The sequence below is a fragment of the Chelonia mydas genome, chromosome 2 (assembly GCF_015237465.2).
Source record: "Chelonia mydas isolate rCheMyd1 chromosome 2, rCheMyd1.pri.v2, whole genome shotgun sequence".
Classification (NCBI taxonomy): Eukaryota; Metazoa; Chordata; order Testudines; family Cheloniidae; genus Chelonia; species Chelonia mydas.
The window spans coordinates 24,023,543-24,043,776 of record NC_057850.1 but is presented as its reverse complement, the minus strand read 5'-3'; the positions used below and the strand labels follow the sequence as shown (position 1 = coordinate 24,043,776).

The window sequence follows — 20,234 nt, the reverse complement described above, 5'->3', positions numbered from 1 at the left end:
CACGGTAAGTGTAGACATAGCCTATGTCCCAGCTCAGTCAGTCACTTTCATTTGTCCCTGACACACAGGCAATACTGTATCCATTGTAAATGGGGAGAGGGATAGAAATTACAATGCACACACACACTTTGAAAGATCTGAGCTAACATTTTCCAAAGTGCCCAAGTGACTTAGGGCCCTAAATCCCATTTTCAATAGAGATTTAGTGCATGTCTACACATACAGCAATACGGCTGCTGCGCATCTGGTGAAGACGCTCTATGCCAACAGGACAGAGCTCTTCCATTGGCATAACAAAACCACCCCTGCGAGTGGTGGTAGCTATGTAGGCTGGAGAAGCTGTACACACCAGTGCTTATGTTGGTGTAACTTATGTGATGTACGTTATACCGACATAGGCTGTAGTGTAGACGTAGCCAGAGGCATCCAGGCTACCTCTCCCATTAAAATAAGTGGGATTTAGGTGCCTAAATACTTTGAAGATCTGGGCCCTTGGAGCCTATGGGTTTGTCTACTTTAACCGCAGCAAAGTGGGGTGGGAATCTAACCCGCACCAGCCGTCTCTGGTCTGCGTGCATCCTGCTAATGTCCTTTAATGGCTCTTTCCAGTAGCCTGATCTAGTCTTCTTTGAAATGGCACTAGCTCAAAGTGAGTTAATGAACTGTTAACATGTGTCAGAGTGCACAGAAACCGTTAACCACAGCAGACTAGGGCGGGGTAGATTCACACCCCAACTTTCTGCAGTCTAATAGTTCAGGTTGACAAGCCCTAAGTCTCAATGAAAGTGTATGGAACCAAAGCTCCTATGCCCCTACGTCAATACTGAAAATGGGACTTCGGTTCATTTGAAATTTTTACCCAGTCCGAGTTGTTTAAAAACGGCTTAAAACATTATTCCAAGTGCACTTATTGTCCAAGCATTTAGGGCAGGGGTTCTCAAACTGGGGGGTCAGGACCCCTCAGGGGATCGCGAGCTTATTACATGGGGGGGGGGTCACGAGCTGTCAGCTTTCACCCCAAGCCCCGCTTTGCCTCCAGCATTTATAGTGGTGTTCAATATATAAAAAAGTGTTTTTAATTTAAAAAGGGGGTCACACTCAGAGGCTTGCTGTGCGGAAGTGGTCACCAGTACAAAAGTTTGAGAACCACTGATTTAGGGTCCAATCCAACTCCCCACTTAAATCAGTGGAAAGATTCCCATTGACTTCACTGGGGGATGGATGTGGCCACTGAAGAGCTTTAGTTTGTTTGTTTTGGGGCCAAAGAGGGTGCAAAAAAGGCCAGCTTCTCCCTCAAAAGCCTGAAGGTTAGGAGAAAAATAAGAGATGTGTGGGGAAGTACTAAAGAAATATGGCAAATACAATCTTGCCATTTAATCTGTCTTTAGGGGTGAAATCAGTGTTGTGTGCGAGGTACTGAATTGAGAGTCCAAGAGACTAATGTGTTTCTTTTATTCCCTCTGCAGACATGGCATGAGCAGCAGTAGCGAATGTGTCCCTTCACTGTCCTGCCAACACGCCTCCACGCGCCTGTGGTTAATCTTACTCCCTAGCTAGGTGGTCTGTTCTGACTGCCCTTCTTGATTTAGCTGAACAATGTGGTCTGTGTAGCTCACAGCACATAACATCGCAAAGCAGCAACACTTATACAACCGTGTCTCCAGTCTCTGCTCCCAGGGCAAGGATTTCACACTCTGTGTATCCTGCACAACGCGCTACCGTAATACCTACATGTTGGTACAATATGTATCCCCCACACAAAGAAGAGAGAGAGAGAGAGACTCTCTATCCAGTATGTGTCTTATATTGCTTGAGTTTTTTAAAACCCCATCTGCAATACAAGTCATTATTAGTGTTATTTCATTTACTGCAAGCTCCTTTATCCTTCATTGTGTATGTTTTCAGAAAGTTCTATCAAGGAACATGGGTACAGATTAATTTCTTCTCCCGCCCCCATTTAAAGCTTCCTCAGGTTAGCATTTGCCCATGCCAGGACTCATCCCCCACTGGGTCACAACATTCTGCCACCTCCTCAGCATAGAAAGATGTTGCAATGGGACGAGATGATCCATCATCCTGGCATTGGCCCAGCTACCCTGATACAATGTTCCAGCCTCGGGATGCACTACCACCCGCTGCTGCAATGTCGCGGAGTATACACGGTATCAAAGTCTGGTGATGGAATGTCAGCACGTCCCGCAGTTCTGACACACCCTTCTGCTGCAACATCCTACCTAGCTTTAAATAGGGATTCTTGAACGTGAGCTGTTGTCCTCTTATTGGATTTGCTGGAGGCACACAATAAGCTTGTCAGTATGTTGTAAAGCACAATGTGGTCACCTTACTTTATAACAACACTGTGTGAACAGGAATGAATAAGTTACTTCTCTTTGACTATGTTTGAAAGTTCCCAAGGGTCTAGATACTTTGGGGTGAAATAACTTCTAGTATCCTTGGCCTTTTGATTAAATTTTGATTTATTTTTCAGTGAATTATTCAACAACAAAATCTTAGATCGTTAGGCAACAAAACTCAGTTGAGTAAAGCAAACGAGTGAGAGCTAAAAGGAACTAGTGAGCTTGCCGCGAGTGATACCGCTTGTGGCTACTTGGCACCAGTCCCACTGAATGGAACGGCACTGGGAAATAATCTGACTTGGAGTCAGACCAGGGAAATGAGAGCAGCAACTCCTTCTCAAGCCCTGAGACTGTTCTAGCAGACAAATATGATTAGAATTAGCATCAAAAGCTATAGATGACTCTCAGTGTAAGGAACAAATGTGGGCAGATCTTTCCATAGTGCAGGATCCCGCACACATGCTCGTATATAAAAATGAAGTCAGTGTATCTGACAGCTGTATGTCTGACAGTGTCAACTCAGGATTTAATTGCACTATACTGACCCAAGCCAGTATTTCTCTCTGGGGTCTATTGGGAGTCAGATCCATGAGAGAAGCAGGAAGTCCATAACACAGTTGGAAAATACTTTGTAGGAAAAACATGAGGGTATGATGCGTGCACTTCCTGTGCTCTACACGTTTGCTTGGCAATGATTTCGCATATGATGCCTATGAGTGAAAATATTTTTGGGGTGGCACTGCACTTTAGTTTTTGTCTAAAGTAAATATACTGTAGATCACTACAAGGACACTAGTTTGATTAAGAAATATGCTGTAGTCTTTGCTTTTCTGTTGCGTTTCTTTCTCCACGTTATGGACACAGACACACAGAGGATGGTGAGGAGACCACACGCCTCTCCAGGTCTAAGCGTCAGTTTCTCCGGGCAAAACACACCTACTCACATTATTTTGGATCTGTCAGGTGGGTTATTTGATTCATTATTAAAAAGAATGGAAAATGGTACTACAGCATTATTTGCAAAGCATTTTCACTCACACAGGTGAGTCTGGGAACATTTCAATACCTTCCCGTGGATTACCTTGATGTACATACTCATGGGACAAAAAATTTGTGATTTTGGGTGACTCAGTAATTGGGGATCCAACTTGACACATATCAAATGGGCCTGATTTTCAGAGGGCAGATGCTCAGCAGTTTCAGAAAATCAGGTCCTGTTAAATTGCCTCACATTGGGCACCCAAAATCACTAGTCACTATTGAAAAGTCTTGCCCAGTTTGTCTATCTCAGTAATGGCCACATAAAAGCATTTTGTTAAATCAATATTTAAGCATGGAGTCCAACCAGTGTTATTCATTTGTTTGACTTGATTAGTTATGGGGAGCATTCTGGCACTCCAACACACTCCACCAGTTAAAGCATTTCAGTACCTACCCATCTCTTTTGGACAGAGCTTGGGTATTACTAGAGATGGGCAGGTATGGTATCTGGTGTTGAAATACTATGGTGATGGGAACCCTAGACATACCTTAGATAGAAAGATAGATAGATTAGATTATGAGAACAAAGAGTTCACTGAATTAGGAAAAGCTGTAAATAAGCCACTTAGAACAGGAACGCTAACAACGCTGAAAGTAAAACATTCCAAAAATGTGCATGACTCCTGGTGATAGGTGAGCTTCCAAAAAGCTCAGCTGTAGAAACACTACTGGGTGTCATGGTTCCAACCCTGAGTAGTAATGTACTACATTGACTTCCTGGTAGGTTTAGCATGGATAAGCATTCAGAAGCGCAGATGCTTATTTCAAGCCCTTGGGTCTGCAAATTTGATTGGAAATCTCATGGAAACAGGCTCTGCCATGAGATTTCCAGAATTTCTGTTTCAATTCTTGGCTCACAGTATTGCAGGAATAATCTTTCTTGTGATATTTTGGCATTTCCAGTCTTGGACAGAATTTGGAAGTGGGGGAGAGAAGGACACATAAACTGAGTATTTCAAGACCTTAACAAAAAGTTTGGTTCTAAAAACAGGATATTTTATGTGTGATGTACGTGAGTATCTCTTTTCTTACCAGGTTTACTCACTCCAAATAACGACTGAAGTGCCTGCAATAAAATATAAAACTACCTGGTGGCTAGCAGAGGGTAAGTATGTAGAGGGCTAAACCAAGCTTCTTTCATTCGTGGCATGCTGTCATATATTAAAAGGTCCTTCTCCGTCAGTACAACCAGTGCTGGCTTCCAGTGCTTCTCATTTTCTCCTGGCACCTGGAAAAGAACACAGTTTCAATGAAATAATGAGTGAGGAAGAGAAGAGGGACAGGCTAGCAGCCTGCAACTACAGAGCATGTCAATGTGAGCAAGCAGGATTTGGACTGAAAAAATTAATGAAGAAACAAGTTTTACTACTACAGGTCTCTGGAACGATTCTGCCTCCTGAATAATATCCTAATTTATGACTAGAAGCAGCAAAAATGGATTAAAGCACAAGCAGATCAATGAACATCTGTCATTGTCATTAGTACTAAAACTTCCAAACCTGCTGTATCCTTTGCTCACTATGGGCTGTTACATATGTGAAATAAGCAGGAGAAAACTGAGACAGAGCTGGCTCTGTTATTTATATTTGATCTTTAAGAATCTATGAGGTCCGTTGTCCTTGAATAGGCAACGAGAATCAATGCAAAGCATACACCCAGGCCGCTGCCCAGAAACAACTCTAAAATAGTGACATGGGGTGGTGGGGGAGAGGGAAAACCTGATGATCTCGCTCTAATTTCTATGATTAATGATTCTTGGCATGATCCTGCACTCAACTTACCACTGGGCTGAAATCCTGGCTCTATTGAAATCAATGGCAAAAAAATCCATTGACTTCGATGGAACTAGAATTTCACCTCTGGTGTTGTACTTACTATCATGCACTCATTGTAGTAGTAGGTTACTTCTCAGGTTACACTCCTGGGAGAATTCTGTGCCACTGGAATGGGTTACCTAGGGAGGCTGCAGAATCAGCGTCATTGGAGGTTTTTAAGAACAGGTTAGACAAACACCTGTCATGAATGGTCTAGGTTTACTTCATCCTGCTTCAGTGCAGGGGTCAGGACTAGATGACCTCTTAAAGGTCCCTTCAAACCCTACAGGTCTATCATTCTTCCTGAAACAACATGAACAAAAACATGTTTTGGTTTTACATTGAGAAAAAAATCTCTCAAAAACAGTGAATTTGATTTCATGTTATGTTCAATTTGGACAAAAAGAGTGACTATTACTAAGGCTGCGAGTTTGTCATGGAAGTCACGGATTCTGTGGTTTTCCATGACCTCAGTCACTTCTGCAGTGGCCGGTGCACCTGGCCTGGGAGCAGATCAGGCAGCCCCTGCACCAGTCGCACCAGCTGCTGCTGGGGCAGTCTTGGGCCACTAGCCACGCCTCCACCGAGGAGCTGAGCGAGGGGGATGTCACCACTCCCGGGGGAGGTGCAGAGCCGGGTAGGGAGACTGCCGGCTGTGCCAACCCCCCCGGCCCAGCACCACTGGGGGTCCTGGGCTGCCCGCTGCTGCCTACCCCCCACCCTCCCAGCAGTAGGAGGGGTCCTGGCCCGCGCGCTCCAGGCCACTGCTTCCCCCCTCCCCCCCCCGCCCCCAGCAACTGCGGTGCTCCCACCTGAGCACCTGCGGTGCCCCTGGGCCACCCTTCCTCCCAGGATTTAGTCTGGGGTGTATAGTAGAAGTCATGGACAGGTCACAGACCGTGAACTTTTGTTTACTACCCGTGACCTGTCCATGACTTTTACTAAAAATACCTGTGACTAAAACAAAGCCTTAACTATTACCCACCCCAAAGTGGCAGTAAATCCACCTCCTTCTTCCTCCAACTTTCCATTTAATAATTTTCCTCTTTTCTGCCGCCAACAGCGTGGACAGTTATGGCATAGCTACCTGTTACCACCTACCCAAACACACACTTATGTGAACATAGATTCTATGTGAAAATATTTTTAAAATAATTCACTTTGGAGAAGAACAGTTCATCATTTTCTGTGTTGTAATTTTAGAGGCAATTCTCTTCAAAACACAGCTACATGTCTTAAAAGATCTTCCCCCTGAAATTAACAGCCTGTAATGTAGGGTCATGTACGTGTACTTCTCCTTGGTGGTCTGATCTGATGTTGGTAATTGTTGTCCCTTGTGGTTCCCCCCCCCCCCCGCCCCAAAAAGCACCTAAAAAGAAACAATATATTATTATTGCTAATACAAATTCTCCTTTAGCCCAGGTGGTAGTGATCTGTGATTCTGGAGCATGTTTTGCATTTTACTTCAGCAGCCAATGAGTTCTGTGTCCCCTGAGGACTGTTCTCTCTCTATTTGTGCAGTCCTGGCTTCAAAACATTTTCACAAGCATCAGTTTAAACAAACAGAATCAGAACCAGATATGGGCTTGAACCACAACATTGATCCGAACTGCCTCCAAGTGAGAGGAAGTTCGGATGTGGTTCTAAAGTTTGTATACGATGGATATGAATTGAAACATCAGAAACCAAAACCTCTTGAATGGTAGAAAAATCTGAAACCAAATTTTGAAACTTGGGAACATCTCTATAGCTTGATTAAAGAACCAAGTTTTATTGTACTAGGTTACATAATTAAATCTTGTAGTTAAAATATGGGGCCTGAGTCTCATTCCTATTATTATTATTTGTATTACCGTAGTGCATAGGACTTGTAGTCATGGACCAGGATCTCACTGTGCCAGGTACTGTACAAACACATAGGCTGTAACAATGGAGAGGACATGCAACGAGCAGCCGTGTTCGTGCCCTCAATGATATTTGCCAGCATGGGAAGGGGAATCAGATTCAGAACCAAGTTTAAACCTGAGTATCTTTATAGACCGAACAGGACCCAATTAAACATCCTCAAGCTTTAGGGAAGTTCAAGTCATAGAATCATAGACTTTAAGGTCAGAAGAGACAATTATGATTGTCTAGTCTGACCTCCTGCACAACGCAGGCCACAGAATCTCACTCACCCACTCCTGTAACAAACCCCGGACCTATGTCTGAGCTATTGAAGTCCTCAAATCATGATTTAAAGATTTCAAGGTGCAGAGAATCCTCCAGCAAGTGACCCAGGCCCCGCGCTGCAGAGGAAGGTGGAAAACTCCCAGGGCCTCTGCTAATCTGCCCTGGAGAAAATTCCTTCCCGACCCCAAATATGGTGATCAGCTCAACCCTGAGCATGTGGGCAAGACTCACCAGCCAGACACCCAGGAAAGAATTTGCTGTAGTAACTCAGATCCCACCCCATCTAACATCCCATCACCGGCCATTGGGCATACTTACAGCTAATAGTCAAAGATCAGTAAATTGCCAAAATTAGGCTATCCCATCATACCATCCCCTCCTTAAATTTATCAAGCTCAGTCTTGAAGCCAGATGTCTTTTGCCCCCACTGCTCCCCTTGGAAGGCTGTTCCAGAACTTCACTCCTCTGATGGTTAGAAACCTTCGTCTAATATCAAGTCTAAACTTCCTGATGGCCAGTTTATATCCATTTGTTCTTGTGTCCACATTGGTACTGAGCTTAAATAATTCTTCTCCCTCCGTGGTATTTATCTCTCTGATATATTTATAGATAGCAATCATATCTCCCCTCAGCCTTCTTTTGGTTAGGCTAAACAAACCAAGCTCTTTGAGTCTCCTTTCATAAGACAGGTTTTCTAAGTCTACCTCTAAGATGGCTCCAAACCAGAACACCAGGCCCCAAATCTCTCGAACTCTGCATAAGTTTGCATTTCAAACTCAAGTGTTGCTTAGACCCACTCTAAAATACCAGAGGTATTTCCCATGTGAATTAAGTCTTTCAATAATCACACTCCTTTGTAAGTAGGTAGATGGTTTCTCCATAGTTATTAATGCCTCTGTTTTAATTACAAGGAAAAAAACAGCCTAAACCGATTAAAGGTTCATCAGTTTGTTTTGATGAACATCCATATATTTATTTACAATTTTTCTTGCTGCAACATCTCATTTTCATGTGGTTCCCGGGGGAGAGCAGCCACACAATTAATCCATCAAACGGTCAAGCAAGCAGACAAAACCCAAAGTATTAATAGACAAGTGCTAATCACAAATATGCCAGTCACCAAAAACATACCAAGCAACTAACAACACAGATACCACAGTTATCAAGGAAAAATTAAGGTGGACCTTAATTCTGTCATTTCCTAACTTCTGAGTGCTGGACTTTGCATGGGAGTGTTCCTTAAATGTATCAGAGGGGTAGCCGTGTTAGTCTGTATCCACAAAAACAATGAGGAGTCTGGTGGCACCTTAAAAACTAACAGTTTTATTTGGGAAAAAGCAGTGGGTTTTTTTACCCACGAAAGCTTATGCTCAAATAAATCTATTAGTCTTTAAGGTGCCACCGGACTCCTCGTTGTTTCCTTAAATGCAGTTTTTTTAATTTTCTAGGTTTAAAAAAAGAAAACTAGAAAATATAAATTCCATCATGTGGTCGTCTGCAGTTTGAAGGTAGGTCCTTCAGATCCATAGCACAGATCGCTTCTACTTGAGTTAAAGGAGTAACCAAGAGCAGTAATAGTCTGTTATTTTTTGTATGGACCAGCCACTAGAGCAGGACATGATACACTTGACAGCAATGCAATGTTGGGAGTAAGGATTCCTGGCTGGGAATGGGTCTTGTGGTTAGAAACAATACAGTCACACACACAGATCTGGCACATTCATTCTAACAGGCAATTTGGCTATGGAGAAGATGTGGCTTGACCACAATGGAGAAATGGTTGTATTCTCCCAGCTCTGCCCAAAGTGAATTTGTGCAGTCTCTCACCTACCCAATCAGTAAAATGGGGGATTATACTTGCCAGGCCTCTGAGCTGAAGCCTTCATTAAGAAGGATAGTGAAGTGCACGTAAGTATTTAAGACCTGAGTCTAGAACTCGTAGTCTCTTCCTGCCTCCCAGCTCAGCACTTCTTTCCATACACCAAAGTGGTAGCTTCTGATGCTTTTCTCTTCCTGGAGCTCAAGTTCTGTGGGGCCAGGAAGCATGTTAAGTGAAGATGGAATCTTCAGAGATTTTAGCAGCAAGCTTCTGAAAAGCTATCAGTATTTGCAAATGGCAACTTTTAGCCAAATTTGGATGGATTTTTATGGGGTTAGCAAAAGATGCTTTCTAATTCCAAAGTGACCCTTGCCCCCACCTTGCCAAATGTCAAATTTCTGCTCCAAACCATGGAAGTGCTAGAATTCCTTAAAAAACAAAAGAATGTTGGGAAACATTTTTAATATTGACAAAGTCGCCTATTCTCTCCTAGCCTTACTCCTGGAAATGGCTGAGTTGTTTTTACTGCAATTTAAAAACACAAAGAACAGGACAAGCATGGAAAATTTCAGCTCAAATGGTTAAAGTTTGGCAAAGTTGGGGCTTAAAATGGTAAGTGTTCCGCAACTTTAACTGCAGGCTTTGCTACCAAGTCCATCTACAATTATTATTTGTTAGATATTAATATGTAAACACCAAAGAACAATTAAATCTAAAAAAAGAAATTGACTTCTTGAGTTGGCAAAATAATAGGCAGCAACATAGTGAGTTGTAGTGTACTGTCTCTCTTTTACAGATGATGAAACGGAGACACGGAAAGGTTATGCAACTTGCCCGTGGTCACATAGGAAGCCAATGACAGAGATGGGAATAGCACCAATGTCTCCTGACTCTCGGTCCCCATTGAACTAGCTGATCAGAAAATGGGAAAAGGGAGAAAAAAAGAATAAGCTGTACAAATGTTGTCAGTTTTTGCAAATTTCTTTCCCTTCATCAAAATACTGACAAACTATTTCACTGAGAAAAAATCAAACCTTTAAAAATTTCAACCAGCTCTATTGCCTCATTGGTGCAGAATGCTGGCATGTTTGCTGATATGTTCCTATACTATTCAAATTACTTTCAGCCGAAAAAGGTTAACTCAAAGTTGTTCCAGTGAAAGATACTGCCTCACTCACCTGGTCTTTCTAATATGCTGGGACCAACACGGCTAGAACAACACTGCAAACAATATTATGACAATTTATATGTGCATATACTGATGCATGTTTTTGTTATTACTATTGTTAGGTATTGTACTTTGTACAGTCCAGCCTCCCCTAAACTATAGGACGTAATAATGATTCTGCCTGTAAACAGAGAACAGGATGTGGAGTTTTCCCAGGGGAGTGACCTCCAAAACCAGAAACATGTGGATAGGACTCGAGCCGGCTTGGTCCAGGTTAATTTCCCATATCCAATTGCTCAAAATGTGCCCTTCAGCCCGGTGTTGTCCGTTAGCTTCGTAAACAATGTGATCAAATTCAAACTTACTGTAAATATCTGACGTGTCTTAAAGATAGCATTAAAGACGCTTCCAAGTATAAATTTCAGTATTCTTTTAGATATGTAAAGTGATGTTTCGTGATAATATTTTGGGTGCTGGTTCTTAGTCAGTGGCCTTTTAAAAATTCAGGCACTCACAGTGTAATCCCTTCACTCCCATTACTATTAACAAGCATCATATTCACATATCACCCAAAGTGCCATTAGTCATCTTTCAGACATGTAAAATCACCATCCGATCAAGCACTTTAGCCGGAGACCTTCTTCAAAGCCAAAACATTGGATTAGTTTAAAGCTGAATGTATCCAGATAAAAGCTATATAAATACTTTTCAAATTACATTTGGGTTCAGAAATCTTCATCCCATGTCAGTAATATGGAGTGCAACTCTTACAAACCAGTTAACATGGTTGCCTTCTGCACGTGGCTATTAAAGTAGCACCCAAAAGCAAATTAGTACCTAGTTGCTCATCCCAAAGCCGCCTAGCCAAATTCACCACTTGCATAAGCAGCTAGAATTCCACTGAAGTCAATGGAGTTGCACCTGTTTGCACCTGTAGTAAATATGAATTTACTGAAATTAGAAAGAATCTGAGGTGGTCTACCAAGTAAAGGGTCTTTGACCACTCTAGACAATCTGCACCATTTATAGGTTTAATGTACAAGCAAACTTGAAAAAGAAGAGAATACTCTAACAAGAAGAAATGCCCAGAACAAGTATTCTTTGTGCTGTTAGCAACCCAGTTTATTGACCTACCTCATCCAGCAGTGCAGTTAAAATCCTGGTTTTACAGATACTGCCTGTAAATGCTTTTCCGTTTTGTCTTTACAAAACTAGGTAACAATACTGTGGTACGTGGAGCACTTTTTAATTTTCCTGTGTTTAGTACAGGGAATTCCTCGGCCCAGGACTGGAACACAGGAAATCTGTGTTCAAATCTCACTCTGCCACAAACTTCCTGGGTAAACTTGCATAATCCCTTTGTGCCTCATTTCCTCATCTGTAAAACAGGGATAACACGATTTCTTCCCCACACCCCCCCACACCTTTTCTTTGGCCTGTCAATTTAGACTGTAAACTCTTCGGGGCAGGGACTGTCACTTACTCTGTGTGTGTATACACTGCCTAGTACAATGGCTCCCTGATCTCACTTGGGGCCCCTAGGTGCTGCTGTTTTACAAATAATGTTGCATTTAGTTACGGCAGCTGAAATATTTGTAAGGATAACCACTGTGCATTGTCAACAATCTACAGCCCATCCATGATTACAGTGTCATCGAGTTAGCATTCAGACTTCACCTGGGGGAGGCACTTGGAGAGGAAATGTGAGGTGGACATGGCAGAAAACCCGTGTTTAAATTTAGAGAGCATCCTATTAATTTATCGAGAATAACACATGAAAATAAAATGGATTTAGGATACAGCAGAACAAGTTTGAGCCTTCCCTACCCTTGGATGCATTTGCAATGGCTGGCCACAATGTCAGTTCTTCTACCACCTTGAGCAGCAGGACATCGCCTGGCCAGCACCATTGCCAGTGCTAGTCTCCTCAGAGAGGTACAGAGGCATGGGCCACCCGCCACCACCTCACATCATCTAGCAGAATTGGCTCCATGCAGCAAGAAGAGCAAGTGCCTGCTGTGGTGATGCCTCCACATCATCCCTCCCCTTTTTGAGGGCTGTGGCTTAATGCCATGCCTTAGACCTAAGGACCTGACCCTGAAACACTTAAGCACATGTGCAATTTTATTGACATTAATAGTCCAATTGTCTTCCCAAAGGCTACTCACATGCATAGGCACCATTCTTTGCAAGATCGGGGCCTAAAAGTGCAATCCCTCTGATACACGACAAACATAAACCCATACATATTTCAAAGGAAAGCAGGGTCTTTTTTCGCCCAGCTTGGAAAAAAAAATCTCCCTTGAAAGACATCCCAGTTTTATGACACCTTTCATATTTTTACTTATATACTTTGAGCCTTAGAGTCAGCTGGTATAAATGGACGTAGCTCCATTGAGTTCAACAGACCCATTTATTCCAGCTGAGGACTTGGCCCCTGATTCTTTCATCTGCCTTAGGTTTCTTTTTTATACGTTTTTATTTTAAACTTCAGTTCTTTGTCCATTTCAGACTTTCAGGAATGGATGAAAGAGTACTTTCAATTTGTGAGTCCCACAGATAATTAAATTAGAGTCCTTGGTTTATTTTGGAGAGCGAGTTTATATTTTCATTAACTCAAAAGAGCCATTTCAATGACATTCCCTGTTTAGTAAACAAATTATCTATTACTAGCAGACTTCATTTCAGGAAGTATCCAAATATGGCCTTTAAGAAAACTGCTCTGTTATGGTGGTTTATGCTTCAAAAAAAGTGGTTTAAAAACCTCATATATTGTGGTGTTGCATTATCAGGAACGCGAAGTACAACAACAACAAAAGAACCTTTGAAAACTTCATCCTTACTATGTTCCCCACCCTTTAAATGCTCTTCTGTGTTAAAGAAAAAATAAATAGCTTTGACACATGCTGGGGTATGTTTGCCTGTGTATTTCTCCCCTTTGTCTTTGATGAATTGGGTATGTCCACATTCATAGTACATTTGATTCACTTACAGAAAGCTGCTTGTTAATTTCTGAAAACAATGACTCTGCCTGAACAGTATTTCACTGGCCGAAGCAAAACAGTCTCAACACAAAAATATACCAAGAAAGGTTGATGATGCCAAATGATGTTCGTATTCGTAGGAGCTCATTTGATTCAAGGTAATTTTCAGTGCAAGGGTGGGTGGAACATACAGCCACAGGCAAGGGATGTCAACACCTCCCACGCAACATGAAGATGCAGTGTGTTTTACTTCTGAACTTTGCAGTTTTAAACAGGAAATAATATGAAGATTGCTTAAAGAGAAAACGTGTCTATTTTCACTCTTCTTTCTCTCTCTGATCCCAATGAACAACATAATAAAGGCTTGCACCTTTATCAGATTTGGATTTTAGTCACTGTATACAAAATTCCCCAAAGGACATAATATTTCATCCTGCAACTATCTAACAATAACAAGTAGGGCTGTCAAGTAGTTAATTCACGCGGTTAACTAAAAAAATTAATTGCGATTAATCGCAGTTTTAATTACACTGTTAAACAATAGAATACCAATTGAAGTGTATTAAATATTTTGGATATTTTTCTACCTTTCATATACACCTCTACCCCGATATAACGTGACCCGATATAACACAAATTCAGATATAACGCAGTAAAGAAGCGCTCCAGGGGGGCGGAGCTGCGCGCTCCGGTGGGTCAAAGTAAGTTCAATATAACATGGTTTCACCTATAATGTGGAAAGATTTTTTGGCTCCTGAGGACAGCGTTATATCGGGGTAGAGGTGTATATTGTATTCTGTGTTGTAATTGAAATAAAAATGTATATTATTTTTATTACAAATATTTGCACTGCAAAAATGATAAAAAATAGTATTTTTAAATTCACCTCATACAAGTACTGTAGTGAAATCTCTTTGTTGTGAAAGTGCAATTTACAAATGTAGATTTTTTTGTTACAAAACTGCACTCAAAAACAAAACAATATAAAACTTCAGAGCCTACAAGTCCACTCAGTCCTACTTCTTGTTCAGCTAATTGCTAAGACAAACAAGTTTGTTTCCATTTACAGGAGATAATGCTGCACGCTTCTTATTTACAATGTCCAAGAAAACATCCAAAAATTTTTAAATAAATGGTATTCTATTATTGTTTAACAGTGCGATTAATCGCATGATTAATCACAATTAATTTTTTATCGCATGATTAATCGTGATTAATTTTTTAATCACTTGACAGCCCTAGATCAAATATGTTGAAATTAAATGTTTTGACTGTTCTGAATCATAATTTTTTGAACTTTCCATCTCACAAAAAATATTGACATTAACAAATTTTGGTGTATTGTGATTTTCCATGGGGCAGAAATTCTAATATTTGAACACGTCTAGGAATTTAACACAAAACAGGAACCGATGATGGATCTTCACATATGCCCTCCTTCTCTTCAAGCAATCTTTCCTCTGTTCCAGTGAGTCACACAATAAATATTGCACTCTGGATTTTATTGTCAAAAAGTGATGCAAAGAAAAGATGATTACATATGCTCAGCTGTGGTGCTGAGAGTGTGAACTGTGAGATGAAGACAACAGGGATGGGCGTCTATGCAAATGTTCCAGGTGTCACAAATATCAGCAGTGTTTGCACCCAGGCAGATACCTCAGATTTGGTTCCTTATAAGTGGGCCTGGAGTACGTGCAGGACTGGAGCACAGGAAAAGTGGTAGGAAGCAACGGTTGTTGCCGCAGTGACTATAGATGGGACCGGGTATCATAGGTGGCGAGTTATATGGGCCCGTGGTGCCTGTGCTCCATCAGTATTTAGGAATGTGGGCCTGGCTCTACCAATGTTTGGACTTAGGAGGACATGGGGTCCAGGGCAGCCTGGCAGGCTAGCGGGGGGCCTGGTGCCAGCAGCAGCGAGCGACCCAGACCCAGCCTGCCCCGCTCTGCCCTGCAGGCTCCCGGCTTCACTCAGGGGAGGGGGCGGAAGCCAGAAAGAGGTGGAGCGGAGGCTTGGCGGAAGGGGTAGAATGAGGATGAGGAGGGGCTGGAGCAGGGGTGGAAAAGGGGTGGGAAGAAGCGGGGGGGACATTTGCCATCCACAAGAGCTATTACCTCTACTGCCGCTGTTCCTCAAACCTGGGGCTGGCTGTGGATTAGTTCCGCTCTCAGTTCAATTTACAGCAGCCTCAAGGATGCTTAAATCAGTGGTGCAAAAACTTTTCCAGTCACGCCCCCCTTACCATTCACAGGATTTGTCGCCCCCCTCCCCACCATTACTTGTAATTTGAAACTCGGGGTTTTTTGGCATTACTTGTAATTTGAAACTGTTTTTTATGCCGGAAGGTGGAGGGGAAACACAGAGATGAGACTATTCATTCGGATTAGTGTTAGTGCATCTGACTCACTCAAGAGGTCCTGGATTCTCAACTATTATTATACATATTGCCGGTTTATGTCTTTTAATATACATTATTAATCATTAAAATTCATGAGAATCAAAATTAATTTTAAAGGGACAGTAGGTGTGCTATGGTTATGAAACTTAATAAATTGTTGAAAATAAGCCAGGCTGTCCTTTTATTTGTATGTTTGTTTTTAAAATGGGTGAAAGGCTGACGTTTCTTCACACCTGCCCAGAGAACTTCTTGCAACCCCCATCACCACCACCAATACCACCTCCGAGGGAGTGCACGCCCAGTTTACACACCACTGCTCTAAATTGCCCCTGGCTGCCCATGCCGCCTCAGGGGACCATTTCAGCAGCTGGAGAGGTGTTCCAGCCACAACCCCTATCCTAGTGGCCAGGAAAGGGGTAGTGCAGAGCTGCTATGTGGCCAGCCCTATGCAACTCAGGGATTCCTACTATGCTAAGAAAATCATCAGGAGCACCAATAAGCTGGCTTTATAGTCCCTTTGTGCCGGCCAGAGCAGCATAAAGAGGCTGTAGCTGGGCGGAGGCTCTTTAATGTACAATAAGGAAGTCTCTGATGCTTTCTGGTTAACAAGATCTCTTTCTTTAATGCAGCTTTTCCAAGCCACAAGACTAATAATATCTGAAGTTTAAAGGTGGTAAGATTACAAGGTTCTGTAAATAGCTATAGTCCAACCTCAAACCAATGCCCCGCTGTGCTGGATATCTTCTGCAGGGCATGCTGGAGTGCTTCTGCTTTGCGTTCTCTCTCTTCCTTAGAAATTGGGGGGAAAAGAAAACCCCAACCATCAACAGCAGTGGCAGAGGGGAGTGGCCTGACTATTAAAGTACAAAAGAAGAGACAAAGGGTGAGAAAGGAGCTCACTCACAAAGGCCAGAAGAAGACCAGCCAACCCTGGAAACAGAAGGTTGATCCAGAGACAGTGAAAAGGCCAGTTGTATTTCAACTCTGACCTTCAAGGCCAGTGTGTCTGTGAACAATTCTGTGCTGGCAGGGGGCACGAACTGCAGTACTGTTTACATTCCTAATATAATATATTCACTCATTAACATCAGGCTTGTTCAGGCTAGCAAAATTTGCACTCAATCTGTTACACTGGTGCAACCTTCTAAGGCACATTCAGTGCTCTGGTGCAAGACCAGGGTCTATCACACCAGTGGAAGCCCTTTCTCACAGTTGTGCAATACATCACCACTGGGATTTGTATCAGTGTAGCTACATCGGTGCAAAAGAATCCCAGTATAAGCAGGGCCTTACAGTATGTCTACACTGCAGCTGAAGCTGCGATTGCCGCTCACAAAGGCTGCTGCATCTTTACTATTTTTAATCGGACTAGTTAGATTAAAGCTACCGTTAACTGTGCCTATCCAAGCTCCAATCACATCTCCGACTGATGTAGACCTACTCTCAGAGCTGCTTAGCTGAATAGTCCATCATCATCTACATTCCACTCTGTCACCTCCCCTCCTCAACTTCAACTACCTCTCTTCCCAAAAATTCCAACACACACAGAGCTGGGGTATCTCCACCCTCATCTTGCACATCGGGGCCCTTGACCATGTTTATCCATTGCATGTTCATGGGTTTTGATGATTACTACAGGGTTGGGATGGGTTTTGTAAATGACATCGTATAGAGTTCTGTATGGACATTTCATCTGTGTAAGTGAACAAGTTATGGTATCAGATTGCACATGATGCCTGCAAGATATGGTTTTCTGCAATGTTTAGGAAAACTCACGTGAATAAGTGACATATTGTTAGGAATTATTGTAAATTTGTATTCATTTTTATGGAGCTATTAGAGAATTAAAATCTGCAATGGTATACTGCTTTTATGGCACATTTAAGGCTGAATGTTGGTTACTCATCAGAAAGCTACATTCATTTAGGCTCCATCTCTCTCCCCCAGTCCCACCACCATACCCTACACTATTTAGTCTATCTCCTTGGATCACCAGGTGTATATGCAGGGTACAGCTCGTAAATCCAGGGATGCGCTCCAGCATACTAAACGCTATCCTCTGAAGTTTTATTGTGCCATATTTGGAGACTAAATGCAATCACAAAATGTGAAACAAGGGGATTTGAGATCTGCTTTAACTGCAAATCTCAATGCAATTTGGACCTACGGAGTTGTTTCCTAAACCTGCAGAATTACAGCAACTGATATAGCTCATGCTGTGCTTTTCATTCAACCACAGATCTCAAAGTGCCTTTGAAAGAAAGGCAAGTATCATTAGCCCCATTTTACAGATAGAGATACCAAGGCATATAGAAGTCCACACAGCAAGTCAGTGACAAGCGAGCAAGAGAACTCAAATTTCCTGACTTCCAGTCCAGTGGCTTATTACTTGCACCACATTGCCCCAGTAGTGCTCAAAATCTGCTAGTTCTAGGCAAAATTACAGGAAGGCAGAGTGTCTTCTCCTGGAGCACTTACAAATTGACCCAGTTTAATTTTTTTTTACCTAGAATTAGTATGGTGCTGTGACATACGTTTATAGTGTAAAAGCAAAGAGCCAAATATCCCTCAGGAAAAACTGCTTTTCTTTACAGCGAGAATGGCCAAACTGTCTCCAGTAATAAGTGAAAGTTTCATTCCAAGTACGACATTTTTCACAAAGCCATAACTGATACTTTTTTTAAAGAGAAATTTCTTTGTGTAAAAGAAAAGCCATATTTGGGCACACGGACACAATCGTTTTGACACACATACTTTTCATGAGATTTTGCCAAAGGTCATCTGTATAAATAGCACACTGAAGTCTTTACTGTAAAGGATGATTGAAGAACACAGCATACGACACAAATACATATGCCTATGGAATAGGTGATAAGTTTGAAAGGCATACATCAATGGGTTCACACCACAAAAAGCAAGAACCCTCACCTTTGTCTAATTAAACACTGCAAAAAGAACATGCACTACTTTTTAAAAAAGATATTGTTTTGTTATTTTGTATGAGTAAATGTTAACGGTTGTGAAAGGTGCTGGGGTGACAGTCCTTGAAATGGAAGCTTTTTATTTACTACCAAAAAAACCCCAACACCCACCTTTGTTAACTTATATCTAAGGTTTCTCTAGTGATTAATAAAACTTTTATACAACTACACAACAGCAAATTCCAATTAAAAGCCTTAAATAGTAAAAAGTACAGAAACGACAGTTAAGGTACTTTATGAAACACTGCTTTACCCTTAGAGTTCATACATTTAGTTAATCTATCAATTTTAAGGGGTTTTATTGCCACGCATCACTGCAGTATCTGAGCACCTTCCATGTACAATAATATCAATTGTGAAGTCCCTAGTGGACTTTATGTAGTCTGCCACTTCTGCCTTTTTGAAGTCAATACTCTTCTTGGAGTAGGGTTTTTCTTTATGTTTTTTTTGTTTTAGATTGTATTAATGTATGTATTTTTTTGTTTAGGTTGATTTGTTTGGTGGTAATTCTTTTTTCTTAAGGTAGGTTGAGAATTTGGGGTAGAAAGAGTTGTGCATGTTGTGAGTATCATGCCTATGGTAGAAAGGTCTTTTAGAAGAGGAAGATTTTGCAGCATTTCCCAAAGATGGTCAGACTCTGGATTTGTCTTCTGAAAGTTCATTCCATAGCCTGATCTCCTCAACAACAAATGTTTTGTCCCTAACTCTCAAGTGCCTCCTCTTGGGCTCTGTGATCTGCATTGTCCACTCTGTTGCAGTGGTTCATAGATTGAATTTTGATCTTTATGTAGCTGGGGCTTAATCCTTTAATTGTTCAAACATTATGATCAAAGCCTTAAACTGGCACTGGAAGTTGGCTGGGAGCTGGTGGCGGGACTTGAGAACAGGAGGTCTAAGCTATGGAGTAGGTAGGCAGCCACCGTCTGTATAAACTGGAGCCTGTGTGTCATCCTCACATTCAGCTTCAGATACAATGAGTTACAATAATCCAGCCTGGAGGTGACAAGCATATGGATCACTGTGGGCAGGTCCTAATACGAGAGAAAGGCATCACGTTTTCTAGCCAGCCGTTGGTGAAAGAAGGCAGTTTTAGATTCTGATGCTACCTGGTCTTCCTAGCCAACAGCGACAGGCAGAGAACAGGAGGGACCATGGTGCACCAATGCCTGAGAATCTTGCCACAACCGGAAACGGAGTAAGGGAAATATACCCAGGTGATCCTAGCAAGTGATCCCATACCGCATACTACAGAGGAAGACAAAACCAAAGCTCACTGCCAATATGACCTGAAGAAAAATTCCTTCTCGACCCCACATATGGCAATCAGTTGGACACTAAGTATGAAAGCAAGAGCCACCATCCCCACACCTGAGAAAGAGAATGCTTAATAGCATCTCAGAACTCCGTCCCATCCTGTCCATCTCCCATTTCCAGTTATGGCCCTTATGGCCCTCTCTGATGCTTCAGAGGAAGGAGACAAAAAAGAATATGTTGAGGAGA

The 20,234-nt window shown here is 42.0% G+C and overlaps 1 protein-coding gene across 3 annotated transcripts in view; it reads right to left on the bottom strand.

Annotated features, from left to right (window-relative positions):
- SNTB1 (syntrophin beta 1) overlaps nucleotides 1–20,234 on the bottom strand; it is a 171,923-nt gene that overhangs the window by 18,344 nt on the left and 133,345 nt on the right. For all 3 annotated transcript variants that reach the window (XM_037892069.2, XM_037892068.2, XM_007063394.4), the window contains one exon: nucleotides 4,487–4,626. In XM_037892069.2, coding sequence (XP_037747997.1) covers nucleotides 4,487–4,626 — 140 coding nt within the window. The remainder of the gene's footprint in view (nucleotides 1–4,486; nucleotides 4,627–20,234) is intronic.